We start from the raw sequence: 16,985 nt of genomic DNA, 5'->3' as shown, positions 1-16,985 counted from the left end.
TGGGCACACAACAGAGTAACACTGAGAAGAGGGATAAATACATTCCCCACTGCCAGAATCTTTTCCACAGTGGCCATATGCATGTTCAACAGTCTCAAGCAGCTTGTTTCTTCCTTTCTTAACCTCCCAGCATGCATTAGTCCTACAACTCATTCAATAAATAATCATAGTTTCCTTAATAATCTCATGTCTATGGGGTTAATATACCGTTATCATGTGGTCTCTTCCTTATCTTCCCATAAGCTAGTGTTTATAACTAGACATACACTCAGTCTGGACAGTCTACATGTTCTTGGTGGACTGCAGGAGGAATTAAGCACACCTACTCTGGAGCCAAAATGCCTGTTCAAAACTCTAGCTCTGGGACTGGAGAGGTGGTTCAATGATTAAGAGCACTGCCTACTCTTGCAGAGGGCCCAGGCTCAATTCCCAGCAACCACATAGCAGCTTGCAAACACCCATGATTCCAGTTCCAGGGGATCCAATGCTCTCTTCTGGCCTCCTCAGGCACCAGGAACACATATAGTACACAGACATGCCTACAGGCAAAACACTTAGACACATAAATTAAAAATCCATTAAAACCTACTTCTGCCACTCACCAGACATGGACCCCTGGGCTGCTGACTGCACATCTGTGAATCTCAGCTAAGATATTCATGATATAAGGAGTTCCTTTACTGTAACTCATGAAGCTGCTTCCCACGAAAATCACACATTACAGAATTAAACTCAACAGAGACATGTCTCAAATGTGGTAGGCATGAACCTATCCACACGTTCTCAGCAGTAAGTCTTCCTATATCTGCCTCTATCCTTCCCTTACAGAAGGTTCTAAGCACTCAGAGACCTGTAAACACAGGACTATGACAAACACTGCCAGCTCCATTCACTAACACAGTCAGGGCAGACAACATTGCTCCCTGCTGGAACACTTTCATCACAGAGACAGACTCCACACTTTCCATCATGAAAGCCAAACTCCACATGCCTCATCTTCCATCTTCTCTCAAGACACCTTCCTTTCCTTGACTGTGAACAAACTCAGAACTCTCTGTGTGTGCATGTGTGTGTGTGTATGTGTGTGTGTGTGTGCATGTGTGTGTGTATGTGTATGTGTATGTGTGTGTGTGTGTGTGTGTGAGAGAGAGAGAGAGAGAGAGAGAGAGGGAGAGAGGGAGAGAGAGAGAGAGAGAGAATTCTATATGTGAGAGAGAGGGAGACCCAGAGAGAGAAAATGCTACATGCTACATGTGAGAGAGGGAATCCTATATGTGAGAGAATTGTGTGTGTGTGTGTGTGTGTGTGTGAGAGAGAGAGAGAGAGAGAGAGAGAGAGAGAGAGAGAGAGAGAGAGAGAGAGAGAGAGAGAGAGAGAGATGTTTACCACAGTCATTGTCTTCAACCTGCACTTGCTCCTTAACCTGTCTCACTGTCTGGGAATGGGTGTGTCTGGTCACATGATTTCCAAGTCACTGAATCATAAAGTCCCTCTGTCCTCTCCTAATGGACCTCTTGGCAGCTGGAATAGAGTGGAACATTTGCTTCTTGAAATAACCTCCCCTGGCTTTCCTTACCACACGGCCTGACATGCAGCTCACACTACACACACACACACACACACACACACACACACACACACACACACACACACACTGACTGGTCTCCTTCACAGGCTGTCTCTCTCTCTCCTTCAGTTTCTCCCAGGATCTCACCCTACCCACTCCTGAGAGGGTGGACCCTTTCAAAGGCTTATGCTTCAGCTGGAGTGATAGCTCAGGGGTCAAGAGCACTGGCTGCTCTTCCATAGAACCTGAGTTCACTTCCAAGCACCCACGTCAGGAGGCTCATAACTGTCTATAATCTTAGCTCCAGGAGATCTGATACCTTCATGAGCACAACACTGGTGTGCCCATACCTACAAGCAAACACACACACACATCTACATAGAACTTAAAAATAATAATTTTTTTTCGAGACAGGGTTTCTCTGTGTAGCCTGGGCTGTCCTGGAACTCACTCTGTAGACCAGGCTGGCCTTGAACTCAGAAATCCGCCTACCTCTGCCTCCCAAGTGCTGGGATTAAAGGCATGTGCCACCACTGCTCGGCCAAAATAGTAAATGTTTAAAACACTTGTGATTTTCAAAATTAAAACTCTGGCTTCACTGAAGCCCAGACTACCGTATCCAGCTGATTGCTGGCCATCATCTGAACTTCATGTCTCAGCAATAAACTGATGGCTGAGGAACAATTCCTACTCACTTTCTTGTTGGGGACCTGCTAGTCCCTCACTATAGCACCCTCCATAGCCACTAGTGAAACTTCAGCTTCCTTAATCTTCCAGCTCTTCACCCCAATACCCTCTTCTCACACAGACCCTCTCTCTAATCCCTCCCTGCAAAGAAACCTCTAAACCTCACCCAGCCATGTTTAGTCCTGGCTTTTTGTTAATGTACCTTCTTCCTGATCATCCCCATCCCCTCCCCTTTCCTACCTTGCCCTCCCTTCCCCTCCTTTCTCCTCCCCTCCACTGCTTGGAGTATCCATGCCTTTATAGAGACAACAGGGGCCAAAGCATACCAGAAACAAAGCCTTTCTTTTATTCTACAGAAAGGAGGAGGACACATTTTGCAGGTGACTTGTTTAGAGGGCTTGGGGACAAAAACAATAAATAGCACCTTTTCAGGCCTGTCACTCAAAGATGGCAGGAACAAAGCCCCTTTGTAAGTCTGCTATAGTGTACTTAATGATACATTGATTGATTTTCTTCCACAGAAATGACACATCTACGAACAGAGGCACCACAAATATTCTTACAAATGTCTACTGTGTTGTGAATCTCTGAGGTTCTCTATACACATCAATAACTGTGACGGACGCAACGTACTAAATGTCGTCAATCAATCAGAGCACACAGAGAACACTGGCATCTAGCACGACCCTGTATAGCATCGTGTGTTACTCAGGCTGCTGAGCGATTATGTTCCCAAGCATTTGACAAAGGTTATTTTTGTGTCTTGACTTCTGATTTAGCTGTAAGATGTAAAAATCCTACAGTCAGGTGATGTGCTGGGTCATGAAAAATGCTTAAAAGTAAAAATGACCTACCAGATAATTTTATACATAAATCCTTGGTGCTAAATCCTTAGGATAAAAATATCCACTGGCAAAAAAAACCCTTACTTAAAGGGGAAAAGAACACCAAAGAGGATGGTATGTGCCCTGAAAATCCAGGCCCAAAATTAAGTTTTTTGTTTTTGGGGTTTTAAGATATCAGTTCTCAGTTGGTGTTAAAATAGGGCCTGTCATTTGCTATATATCAAACATAATACCTTTATAAACTGTGGTTTTAAATTTCTTTGCTTTTTCCTAAGACGTTCAGTTTGCATTGATTGTCTTTCTAATCTGCCAGTGTTCCCAATTTTTAAGCACCTGTCCTGCAGGCTTCCCACAAATCCCCCATCTAGCCTTAACCAATAGATAAAATGCAAGGTCAGAAGTAAGTGCAGACATTGTATTCATGGCGAGGCTCCTACAGCTCCAAAAGGGAAACATATTTAACCACATATCTAGAAATACCAGTGAAGAATCCTGGGGGTGGGGGTGGGGTGGAAGGGCACAGGTCTTAACAGAGAAAAAAGGTTGAGCGGTTCTTTATTCTTCATGTTTAGAAGCGCTAGCTTCTATCCTATGGAATGAAACTTCTTCTATTCTCTGGCTGGCAACACTTCAGGAGCAGAGGTGGAGGGGTGAGTTAAGGAACTCCCTGTACTGTTCTGGTGTAGTAAGCAGGTCCCCCAGGGGTATCACTGCAAGGTCAAGAAGGTAAGTACCCTGCTAGCAATGGCCACACCCAGAGCTGTGTCAGCAATGATGCTGGACCATCAGCAGGACACCCAGAAAGCATTATGATCCTTTTCATACATTTGACTGTCCTGGGTCCAGTTTCTGGCCAAATCACAAAATCAGTTTTCACAGACTATGTTTAACCAGAGACCAGAAGTAGCAGGTCACACACCAGTCCAGGCACTTATTGATTTGGGAAAAGGATGATAAATACTATTGCATGAATTTGGACATGGGTCAAAAGTAAACTACATAGGAATATACATTGTTAAAGAATAATCACATAGGTACTTTTGATGGTGTGGCTTTAAAGGCTATAGGGGTTTAGAAGCCTTATAAAGTAAGGTTAATGAAGTTCAGATTAAAAAAAAAGGAAAGGATTATAATATACAACCTTAAGAGCTTGAGATCAAATCGTGTGCAAAGACCTTTTTTATAACAAAATCATCATCTTACTTTAAACATCGACACAGTCCTTTTTTTATATTAATACTGAATTGTTAAATTACGACCTAATAAAAGGTATGATTGGAAAACGAGAGTTGCTTTAAAACACGTTGTTCAGATTTCATTCTTTAAAAACCCAGAAAAATTGCCAAGCCCCACATGGTCCTCTCATGAGGGGCTGTGCTGCAGCTGCCAAGATGGAGGCGGTCTAGCCTGAACCTGAAGCAAGTTACTATGTAACACCCAGAGAAAAGTAAGAGTAACAGGCCAGCTCCAGATGCAGCACACATCTCCAGACTCCCATCCCCACTCCTGACACCGAAGAGACCCATGAACCCAGCATCCTAAGTTCTGGTGACACTCTGTACACTATACAGGGGAGGACTTTGGGGAGACTGGCAGGGAGCAGAGGCTTCACCAGATGGCCTTGAATCTCTGCTTTTGAGGTGCAACCAGCAGAACTGGGGAAAGAGCAACCGTGATTGTACAGTTGGGGGTGTTCACACTGAGTTTTAGATTTTACCAATCAGCCTCAGTACTTCATTCCTACTGAGTGTCTGGGAACCAATTCCCATCAACAATAGGACCATTTAAAGCTGTGGTTCTCAACCTTCCTAATGCAGGGACCCTTTAATACAGTTCCTTCATGTTGTGATGACCAACAACCATAAAAACTATCACCCTGCCACTTCATAACTGTAATTTTTCTACAGTTATGAATCGAAATGTAAATACCTAATATGCAGGATTCCTGATATGGGACCACTGCCACTCCTGGGGTCGCGACCCACAGGTTGAGAATTGCTGGCTTAAAGATTCAAGCCTTTGGCAATATCCATGTCAAATGACTCAATGTTTATGTGGAATGATAGCCAGTCGTATTCTTGTATTAGAGTCCCTGTTACAAGGAAGAAAACAGAAAAGGACTTCAGGTACTATTTATTTCCTCTGACAGTCAAAAAGCTGTTGTGTCACAGCCCGTGGTGGGCTAAAATAGGCACAATAATTGTTGCATTACAATTATGACATCAATCAAAACAAGCAATTTTTCCCAGTTTCCCTTATAAGTCTACACAGCCAGAAAATATTATATTTCCGTGAGGTCTGGGAAGTGTCCATTTCACATGGCATACATGAGCAGCGGGACCACAGCTCAACAGACTGGGTGAATCTCTTATATCCGCGTGTCCCAGACTCCATTCTATAATTCTTCTCTTGGGTCCTTCTGTGTCTTCTGCGTGGCTTGGTCTTCCTCACTGGGTGCCAGCCACGTGAGATACACCTTGACCGGGTCAATGTGCCAGTGTTTATGAAATGATACTGGAATCTGATGGGCGAGGTAGTCCTTGGGGTAATCTACTGGCCGAGCCTGCGCAAAAAAACAGAGTTACAGTTTCCTGCTGATTAAGAATGATGGGCTCGTTCCTCCTGAAGATGGAGACAAATACGGAAACCCACACTGCACAAAGCAGAGGGAACTTGGAGCACCCAGTCTCAAATGTGATATCTCCATCAAATCTCTCCCTCAGGGCTCAAAGCATCTGCAGAAAGGGGGTTAGAAAGATTGTCAGAGCCTGTGGGGGCGGAAGACACTACGGAAGCAAGGCCAGTATACCCAGTAGATCTGATGCACTTAGATGAACTCACAGAGCATGCGCACTGGTCTAAGCCAGATGGGGGCTCCAGCACTGAGAGAGGAAGGGGACAGAAGGGCCTAGCCCTAACCCAGAGGTTATCTCCAGCTGATAACTACTCAAAAAGGAATAATTAGTTTTCTCTGGGTGTGCAAACCACACCCAAGGGCAGGCTCCATGCTCAGCAGTAGATGGCCAACACAAAAATGAGCTTGTTGCTATTTTTAAACAGTTTTGTGTGTGTATATGTATATGTTTGTGGGGGGGTGTTTTTGTTTTTTATTTATTTTTTTGTTGTGTTTTGTTTTGTTTGGCCTCAAGGCTTTGCCTGGGCTTTTTTAAAAAACAAAAAACATGGTTTCCAATTTTGTGTTTTTATGAGATTTCTGTCTGTGCAAATATGTGAGCCTCTACATCAGTATGGGTTTCTTGTGTTTTTTTATTTGGTCCCCCTTTCCCACCCCCATCGTCCTATTTTGGTTTGCTTTTTTTTTTTTTACCTTTATTTTTATTTCTTTTTATTTCATTATTTTTGTTTTTAGATCCCTATTTTCTAATGAAAGAAAAAGGGGTGTGGATTTGTGGTAAGGAAAAGGTGGAGAGGACCTGGGAGGAATTGAGCAAGGGGAACTGTACTCAGAATATATTGTATAATAAAAACATCTATTGTCAATTTAAAAAAAAAAGGTTGGCTCAGCAGGTAAAAAAGTGCTTCCTGCCAAGCCTGAGGATGCGGCTTTCGTCCCTGGAGCCCACATGCTGCTTTAAACCAGTTGCCAGAGTTCACCTTGCCTAGTGGCCTTACTTCTTGCCTGTGGCTTACATGTGGGTTCAGATAGCAAACCTCTGTGAAGTGGGGGACCCATGCAGGTCATCTCCCCCACCCCCAGCCCCGTGCTGCAGGCCTTTTTGGCATTAGGTGCTGTTTAGGCCTAGGCTCAGCTGTCTCTGACGCCCAAGCCATCTTCATCCTTTCTGCTTTACCTGGAGGGAGCACACAGCCTCCCCAGTCCCACCAAGAGAAGATTGGGGCTCTGTGCACGGAGCATCGCAGCACTGAGCCACTTACACACGGAAGACCACAGGTGCTGAATCACTAACCTACTTCACTCTCTCACGTTTCGTGTGTAAGCCAGGCTCTGGGGACACAACAGAACTAGGAATCTGCCCTTGTCCTCAAAGAGCACACAGCCTGGCAGCATGGAGCAAAGCCTCGCCTGACCATCACATGCTCACCGTGGTATCCCTCACCCATCCACACAATAAGTAAAGGCAAATCTTTTTAACTGATTATTTCAGAATAACATTTTGTTTTGTTTCAGTTTTTGAGACTGGATCGGTCTACATAGCCCAGGCTGGCCTGGAACTTCCTATGTAGACCAGGATGGCCTTAGATTCTGAGATCTGTCTGGCTCTGCTTCCTGAGTGCTAAGATCTAAAATGCCCACCATAACAACTGGCCCAAGATAAATGTTGATCCGCATTGCAACTACTTCATTTTATGTGCATGAGTGTTTGTGCACATGCATGTATGTATATCTGTCTTACAATTTTATTGCTGTGAAGAGATACTATGACCAAGGCAACTCTTACAAGGACAACATTTAATGGGGGCTGGCTTACAGGTTCAGCGGTTCAGTCCTTTATCATCAAGGTGAGAAACATGGCAGCGCCCAGGCAGGCATGACATTGGCGGAGCTGAGATCCATATCTTGACCCAACAGTAACCAGGAGCAGCATCTTTTCTGCCCAGGGCCCACCCCCATAGTTACATACTTCTTCCAACAAGGCCACACGTATTCTAACAAGGTCAAGCATTCAAACACATGAGTCTGTGGGAGCCATTCCTATTTAAAACACCACAGTATCACATGTATGCCTAGGGCCCATTGAGGTCAGAAGAAAGCACTGGATCCCTATAACTGGAGTTAACAGATGAATGTGAGCCACCACTAGGGCACTGGAATCCTGGGTCCCCTGCAAGAAAATGACAGGCTTTTCAGATATGGCCTGGTGAGGCACTGATCTATGGGTATAGCAGTGGAGACATGGCCTATTCTTGTTTGCTCCATATCAACACTGATAGCAATGCTGGTTGACATTTGTATGTTTTCATCCCAGCTTCCCCAAGCAGAGTCCTCTCTTCTGAACAAAGTTTTTATTTATTCCAGTGAGGCACATGGAGGTAAAAATGATGTTCTCTGTAACCAAGTTAAAGGGCAGGGAACAGGTAAGATGACAGACTTTGGACATGAGGGGTTTATGTTCCATTACTCATATTCAAAAAGTATGTACAGCAGGGAGGTTTTTGGAAATTAACGCTTCTAAGTTTATCGTTAGTTTTTATTTGATGTCCAGCATCCCGAAACCATTATTTATTTTTACAAATCCCTGTCCAGTTTAACATGTGTTTTATGCAGAGTTCACTGAGCATTGCATATTGCTATACCCATTAGTGAAATATGATTTTGGAATGGATGATCTAGGCCTATGATTTCACAGTGACCTACCCTGACAAACGCAGGAGGCCTGTCCAGTACGGCCTGTGAGGACGCTCTGAGTCCCTCTCTCCACCTCTTACATATTTGGGCATTGAGGTGTGGGTACCCAGTCTCAGATTCTCTCAGCACAAACATCATGGAGACCTGGGTTGAGCCATTACAAATGTCAAGTCTTCGAATGTGATCATACTCTAAAAGATGCTAAAGAGAGCAGACACAGCAGTGTAGGTTGGGGGCACAGGCTATAAACCCTCTGTAACATCACAAAGGGTTCAGATTTACTGTGTGAATCAGAGAAATCAAGAGTTTTTAAAACATGAGGAACAACACATAACTCTAAAAATAATCGTTTCTGAATTATCTTCAAAGGACGTTCACTCCAGGATTACATTATCTTTCTGTCTTCCTAGGAGGAAGAGGCTGCTATAGAAAAATCTAATTAATCTTCATAAGTTACTTCCCTTATACACAAGCAGCCTGCATTACTTTTCCATGAGTGAAACATGGAGACATGGAGTCTAAGAGGCAGAAACAGAGAGTAATTCACTTTCTGAGCTATCGTAAAGATAGCGTAAGACACAGGCTTAAAAGAGAAAGACATCTCAAGGCCTGGGCGCATATGTGCCTCCCAGCAGGGGCCAGGAGTGAGGGCCCCCATGAGTTTCCTCTCAGAAAAGCTCTATTCTTAACCCCCCACCCTTGGACTAACACAGGATTCCTGGACACAGGAGTGAGTTCTATCTTCATTGTCAATGATTATACGTTCTTCGCTTTGTTCAAGTTGTTGTTCTATAGTGAGATTCTGCCATGCTCAATTCTCTGTATTGCTAGGATTGTAGATCTAAAGTGTTAGGATTTGCATTTATTTGGAAAGAAAGGAAGGAAGGGAGGGAGGGAGGGAGGGAGGGAGGGAGGGAGGGAGGGAGGGAAGGAGAAAGGAAGGAAGGGAGAGACTGAGAGAGAAAGAAAGAGGGAGGGAGGAATCAAACAAGCAAGCAAGCTCAGAAGGAGGGGCTGGAGAGATGGTTCAGCAGTTAAGAGCACTGGCTGCTCTTCCAGAGGACCCAGGTTCAGTTCCCAGTACCCACATGGCAGCTCACACCATCCATTACTCTAGCTTTTGGACCCCTGTGGGCACCAGGCATGCACGTGATATATATACATACAGGCAGACAAAACACTCACACATATTTAAAAGTAAATAAATAAAGATAATATTCCCCATGGAACCTGTCCGCACCTTCCTTAAGATTTCCAAAAATAAGAGAGAAGAAAGAAATAGACTCTTGAGTGAGGAGGACGCCCCTCCCCACGCCCCAGTGAGAGGAAGAGAATCACGCTCTCACCTGATGGAAGAGGGGGCTGTGTGTCACGGGGATGCCCAACCCACTGAAGCACATGCCCAGGACCATGTCGTCAGGAGCGTCATTGCTGTAGCATCGGCAGTTGCTCACAAGAACTCTCCGAATGGCTTCCCTGCTGAAAACCATACTGGCAGAAGCAAACAGAAACGGGGATTAAAGGGTGCCATGGAACCCATTTAACCTAATGGAGGGCTTCAGTTTAGAGGCTGAACTCTCCAGAGAGAGGAACTGACGGGAACACTTCCACTGACAACTGGAGAGGGCAGGGTTGTACACTGTTTGAAAGCAAAATCACCTGAAGAGACGTTTACCTCCCTAGGAGACACTTTTATATGTATCTCCTGTAAACAAACACTATGAGATGTGATTTTTCTAACATTACCGGGTTAGTTTTTGTCAACCTGACACACGCTGGAATCATCAGGAAAGACACTAGAATCATCGGGAAAGAGGGAACCTCACTGGAGAAAATGCCTCTATTAGTTTGACCCGGAGGCAAGTCTATGGGGCCATTTTCCCGATTACTGACTGATATGGGAGGGTCTAGCCCACTGTGGGTAGTGATGCCCCTGGACACATGGCCCTGGGTTGTATAAGAAGGCAGGCATGGGGAACAAGCCAGTAAATGGCACTCCCCCGTGGTCTCTGCTTCAGCTCTTGCCCTGACTTGCTTTCATGATGGACTGCAAGGTATTGGAGGAAATAAAACCTTTTCTCCCAAAGTTCCTTTGAGTCATGGTTAAAATATGTGTCCTGTTTAATCACAGCAGCAGAAAACAATGCAGGGGTGGACAGGCGGTGACCTGGTTTTTTTCTGTTTTGTTTTGTTTAAGGTAGGGTTTCTCTGTGTAGCCCTGCCTGTCCTGGAACTCACTCTGTAGACCAGGCTGGCCTCGAACTCAGAGATCCGCCTGCCTCTGCCTCCCAAGGGCTGGGATTAGTAGAGGCATGGGCCACCACTGCCCGGCTCATAACCTGTCTTCAACAGTGCTGTGACACCATTTGACCTGGTGTGTGGTACTTCCTGGTAGAGTCTCAGACCACTCTGCTCTTTCTGTGTTCCCCTCCAGCATCGCAGGCAGCAACATTTCTCTCATGCAACCTTCTCGGCTTCCCTTGACAGCAGGGTTCTAGATCCACACGGACAACAAGGAGCCCAAGTGTGAGGGAAGACCATTTGCTACAGCCCCTGCCAGTCTGGGCAGCAGAGGGAGACGGCAGGGCCCGGCACACATTCTTACAGGCTGTCCCTAGGTGTGCCCTGAATGGAGTATCTGAGCATCGAGACTGAAGCAGTGGTGGGAATTGAACTGGGTCCTCTGAAAGAGCAGACAGTGAGTGCTCTTTACCGCAGAGCCTCCTCTCCAGCCCCAACCCATTAAAAAAAAAAAAATGCAACAACAACAAAAAAAAGCAAACAAAAAACTTGATTCTTAAGCCAAATTCTTGGAAACTGCTAAGCAGCCCTGGACAAGGTACACACCATTGTCTGTACGTTTTTATCAAAGGCCCCCTGAAGGGATCAGCTCATGAAGATCACTTCCGCATCTTAGTGAGGGGGCTTTTAAAAACCGGACTTTGCATGACTCCTATCATCTATGTGGGAATAAACAAACAGTGTTCATGCCCTTCTAGACTGACTTGCTCTCAATTCCTTGAAAAGCAATGAGTCCCTTTGTTACACAGTGGGGCCCTGATGAGAAACAGGACACAGGTGCTGTCTACAAATAATTCATACCTTAAGCAGGAAGCAGCAAAGTAAACAGGCAATTAGACAGTAACGGGTTTCGTAAAGTACTGTGCAAGTGCATTAGAAAAGCCTCCAACAATTGTTTAGAATCAAGCATTATTACAGGGAGGCTCCAGAGGCTGCACAAGGCTGCTGGCAAGCAGGCCTGGTAAATGACAGCGACCTAAAGTCTTCAGAGACGCAGGAAGCTGGGAAGGGGAACAACACTGAACAGAGGCCATGATCAGAGAAAAGAAGAAACAATGTGTTTCTGGGAAATCGCTACAAGTTCAACATGGACTCCTTAGGACAAGAATGCTGACAGATGAGGCCTGAAGGACCAAAGGGGCACAAGCCAAAGTCACCAGGGGGCCTTAGGGACCCCCGATACGTGGAGGGTGTCACACTCTGGTCATGGGACATAGAAGCCGTCCCTCAACCTCTCCTGTTTTCTGTGTCAACGTGGGTTCTCCCTCCATGTCATCCTCCTGTGATGTCACCAGAAGGCTGCCACCAAGGCTGAGTACAAGGCAGGGCCAGTTTTTGGACTTCTAAAACTGTCAGCTAGAGAAACTTCTTTGTGTTAAAAGTTACCCAGGTTCAAGCATTTTGTTCTAGTGACAGACTAAGACAGAACCATTCCAAACCGGGGTTTCATAAAAAAAAGAATGAAAGGCCCCAACCCTTCAAAAGCTTGTAAACTATCTAGCACTGCTTGGCACATAGTGACCATAACTGTCTGTGGCTGATATCCAGTTACTACCCTCCTCAACACCCGCTAGTAAAGGCTGCGGCAATAACAAAGGAGATTAACTGCCCAACTGACTTACCCATAAAAAATCAAATTAAAATCTTTCCCCATAGAGTTCAGGCAGGTGCTTCATTTAAAACGATTGATTTTTAACTATTATTTAAAAACCTATAAATCCTATACAAATATTGCTTAATTGCCTAATCTAAGATTCTATACTCTTCTTTCATCAAACATGATTTATTAAGCACTGGATAATTTAAAATTTTAATGACTTTTTTTCTCCTGAAATTGAAATCCATAAGCATTTTCTTCCATCTAAAAAGACAGTCAAGACTAGTTGGCTGTTTAGAATCAAGCATTATTACAGGGATATTCCCACCACCACATACTTTGACCTGAATTTTGTAGTATCTCTTCAAAGAATAAAGTAATCTTTACAATGAGTTCTGTTCACGTTTCCAAAATGTAATGTTTACTTTTCTGTAATAGAAGCAACCACCATGTAAAGAGAATCCATGTGCCAGAACAGACAGACCTCAGAATTACAGACCATTTCTGCCTGTGCAGAAAGAAAAAAAATCTAATGCTCAAAGTACAGGTAGTTCTTTCTGGACTCAACCAAGCACAGGTGAAACATATTTACTGTTTGTATTCTTTCCATCATCCCAGAAGTGACACAATATAAAAACCATTTCCAGCTAGGTATGGTGCTACACCCCCCAATGACAGCATCACTCTGAGGCTGGGGCCTCACTCTGAGGCAGGGGGAAGAGGAGTTCCAGGCCAGCCTAGGATACACCATCAGATCCTCATCTCAAAAGGGGACATTCCACAGCACCTGTGTTGTAATGTGTATCAGACGTGATCAGGAACTGATTCACAGTTTGAGGGAGCTTGGTCACAGGTCACCCGCCCATGTCACATTGTACCTAAAGGCCTTGAGCACCTAGAGGAGTCCCTGGACTCTTAATCCTTAAGGGATAAATAGAGATACAGAGAAGATGAGAGATGGCTGCGTCCATAAGCCGCTCTGCTCACTCACCCGCCTCCTCCTGTGATGTAGCTGTAGCCGCCTGTGCCCAGGCCGTAGCCATAGCGCTCACCCAGAAACACCGGGTCACTGGAGTCATAGCAGCTAAGCAGGTGTCGGAGCCTGGAGATGCTGAGACGCAGAGAGAAGCTTATTCAGTTCTGGTGTGGCTTCAGAATGAAGTATTTAGAGGTGAAATTCAAGTGTAGAATAAATGGATTTTTAAAAAAACTCAAAATATGAACACAGTACATTAGAAGAGAGAGATCAGGGGTGTCTTTCATCCAATTTGAACTTAGCCCTGCCAGGCCCAGGGGTCTCTGTGGGGGCAGCAGGTGGCAGGTGAGTGACTGAAGGTGCTCAGATGGCTATAATTTTCCTCTACCAGGAGAGTAGAGTTTTGGCTGTTCCCAAAGTAAGTGGTGCTAAAACCTCACCTCTCCTCAAATAGACTAGGGTTGTTTTAACACTTGATGGCTACGAAAGAGTTTCCAAAGGCTAAGTAGGCTTGGGGGGGGGGGAAGGCTGTTCTTCTGTCAGGGTGGGGCTGACAGGTGGGAAGAGACCTAACACAGAAAGGTATACCCACAAATCCTCAGAGTAAGGCCAGTGAGGTCTACATAGTTCCAGGTTAGCTATAGAAAAGGAGAAAAAAGTAGGGAGGGGCCGGGCAGTGGTGGCGCACACCTTTAGTCCCAGCACTTGGGAGGCAGAGACAGGCGGATTTCAGAGTTGGAGGCCAGCCTGGTCTACAGAGTGAGTTCCAGAACAGCCACAGCTATACAGAGAAACCCTGTCTCAAAAAAAACAAAACAAAACAAAACAAAAACAAAAACCAAAAAACAAACAAACAAACAAACAAAACAAAACAAACAAAAACAAGCTAACACTTATATGCCTTACAGAGAGCGTCCAGATTTCTAGGTCACTCACTGACCAGTGATCCTTAAAACTAATTTTTAAATGACCCATAACTTTGGGTTAAAATCTTAATGGACTAAGTTTCAAGATGCCGCTGAGTCCAGTGAGGTTACGGGGCAGATGCCACAGGCTCTGAGCAAAACACAGTGTTGCAAATGGACAGGGAGCAGCAGGTGTCCCAGACACTCACTGTCCTCTGCTTGGGGAGAGTTGGGGTGACACCAGAAGAGACCAGCAAACACTCAAGAAGGATCCAGCTTTCCTGGGCTTACCCGAAGAAAGGGTGAAGCTCGGAGCTGGGGAAGCAGCTTTACTGTATAAGGATAAGACAGAAACAGCCGCAACCCCTCCCTACAAGCGCGTGCTCCAGAGTCTCTCAAGTGTGCAGCCTGTTAGAGGTTGTAAGCCTGTAAATAGCTTTAGAACGTCTGGAGCCCAAGGCCTTTGCCGAGGCTGGCAGTTTCTGAGCGAGCATAAAACATGATCCCTCTGAGTTCTGCTGTTGTTGGCATAGAGGTTAAACATTCTAAACACCTAATTTGGGATCTGTCTTCTAGGAGTGGTCTGAGGAATTCATCTGCATGGAGAGAATGACTGCATTTGCTGACAGAGGGGCCGTGCTTGAAGATCTAAGGAAACTGAAGTTCAATGTGGAAAAGACCGAGATCCCTGAGACTTTCTAGGGCAAAACAGGTCTACTTCTTGAGCTTAAAACAAAACAAAACAAAACAAAACAAATAACAAAAAAACAGAAGAGAGGTGGCTAGAAGTGCATCAGCCATGAAGCACTGGCTTCTCATGCAGAAGAGCCAGATTCAGTTCCCAGCAACAACACAGTGGCTCACAACCATCTCTTACACCAGGGAATTCAGCGCCCTCTTATGGCCTCTCCAGGCACTGCATGCATGTGGTGCACTTACATACATGTAGGCAAAACACTCATAGGCATAAAAAAACTCATAGGAGAGAACATTGTTTTTTCTCTTCTTCCTACATATTGTGAAATTGTCAGTTCCACCTACGACATTCAGTATTTTAAGGTTATAGTGATTTAAGATTCCTCTGGGCTTATTATACCACGAATGAGTCTCATTTTCAACATACTACTGAGAGGCTCAGGGGCTGCAAATGGAGTCGGATAATTATCACCCACTTCGCATTCACTAAAGAGTAGGAATGTGGGTGAGTCGGATAGATTTCAACTCCATCTACAGGGATTTGGCCCAGGAAAAGCATTTCACTTAACAATCTGTTCCCATTTCAGGCTCTTCTGAGTCTCAGGCATGTGGGGGAAGCACGTCCTTGCTCTCTAATAAGGACCGCCCGAGCCGGATGTGTACAGCTCGGCAGTGCTGGCAGATTTACCGGCAGAACACCAACTTTTCAAGGCCAGAAGATGCTGTATCCTGGCCTATTATGGTATTGTATTTTATAATTACAGAAAAGTTACAAACACAGGATGAAAGCCCAGCTACCCTTTGCCCAGATTGACCACTTATTCCCATTTACTATAGAGCGTCATTCACAGGCTCTTCTCTATGTATATCAAAAACATAAATGCACAATATGAATATTTTTTCACTCTCTGGAAAAAGTTCACACTAATTCTCCTAAAAGTACATATACTATACCCTGCCCCAACCATTCCAGTATATATTTCCTAAGGGCAGAAAAGTCCTCAACTTCAGGAAATTTAACACTGACATGGTAAGTTTCTTTAAACATCAGCCATTCTGCCCCTACAAAGTTAACCAAGAGAAATGAAAGCAAGATGTCTACACTGAGACTTCTCTATGAAAATGCACAGTGGTGGCTGGAGCAGCAGCTCAGCAACTAAGAGCACTGGCTGCTCTTAGAGGACCTGGGTTCAGTTCTCAGCACCCAGATAGCAGCTCATGAACATCTGTAACTCCAGGTCCAGGAGATCTGATGCCCCATTCTGGTCTTCATGGGCACTGCACTCATGTGGTCCACAGACACAGATACAGGTAAAATATATAAAATAAGATAAAGGGATCTTTAAAAATATACAGTAGCCTTCATTATAATAACTTGAAATCAAAATACTAAAACAATATATTTAAGTGAACTACTAATTCTAATTTTTATGAATTGATGTAATAGTGTCAGTTACAGCGCCTCCTGCCTTGACCTAGTGTCTTTCTTTGGCTAGTAATTACTGCCTTATCTTTGAATTCTCAAACTTTTCTTCTGCAATGTCTAATTCGCTGTTAATCCTGTTCAAAAGGTTTTTAAAATCCCTGATAATAGAGTTTTCATGTCCATAAGATTATTTCAGACATAGTATAGCTTCCATGCATCCCCTTTGAAAATATGAATAGAGTTGTGATGATTACTTAAAAACAGAATAACACATATACATACATATACATATGGTAACTAATGGTAGTACTTCCAACTCTGGACATTGTCATTCAGTGAGTTATGGTGTCTCGGTCTTCCCAGTGGGGACAGATACCATGCCCAGCCCCATACAGTGTCCCTGTCATTCTCTCTGATCATTTTGGTCGGATCTATTCCAGTATGGAGAAGCATCTACTGTACTGAATACTTAATGCCAGGGTTGTGGTTTGGAAGTCTGTCTGTCTGTCTGTGGTTGTTATTGTTTGTTTGTTGTTCTAGACAGGGTTTCTCTGTGTAGCCCTGGCTGTCCTGGAGCTCACTCTGTAGATCAGGCTGGCCTTGAACTCAAGAGATCCGCCTGCCTCTGTCTCCCAAGTGCTGGGATTAAGGGTGTG

The 16,985-nt window shown here is 44.6% G+C and overlaps 1 protein-coding gene across 1 annotated transcript in view; it reads right to left on the bottom strand.

Annotated features, from left to right (window-relative positions):
• Window positions 1-2,577: 2,577 nt before the first annotated feature.
• Window positions 2,578-16,985, bottom strand: part of B3glct (beta 3-glucosyltransferase) — an 86,101-nt gene continuing 71,693 nt past the window's right edge. Inside the window, exons 13-15 of the mRNA XM_031338818.1 lie at window positions 13,318-13,437; window positions 9,775-9,919; window positions 2,578-5,662 (exon numbers count right to left, since the gene is read on the bottom strand). Of these exons, the coding sequence (XP_031194678.1) occupies window positions 5,495-5,662; window positions 9,775-9,919; window positions 13,318-13,437 (433 nt within the window). The 3' untranslated portion in view covers window positions 2,578-5,494. The remainder of the gene's footprint in view (window positions 5,663-9,774; window positions 9,920-13,317; window positions 13,438-16,985) is intronic.

The sequence above is a fragment of the Mastomys coucha genome, unplaced genomic scaffold (genome assembly GCF_008632895.1).
Source record: "Mastomys coucha isolate ucsf_1 unplaced genomic scaffold, UCSF_Mcou_1 pScaffold22, whole genome shotgun sequence".
In the NCBI taxonomy this organism is placed as follows: Eukaryota; Metazoa; Chordata; class Mammalia; order Rodentia; family Muridae; genus Mastomys; species Mastomys coucha.
Note: the sequence above shows the minus strand (reverse complement) of the source record. Positions and strands in the feature narration are given on the sequence as shown.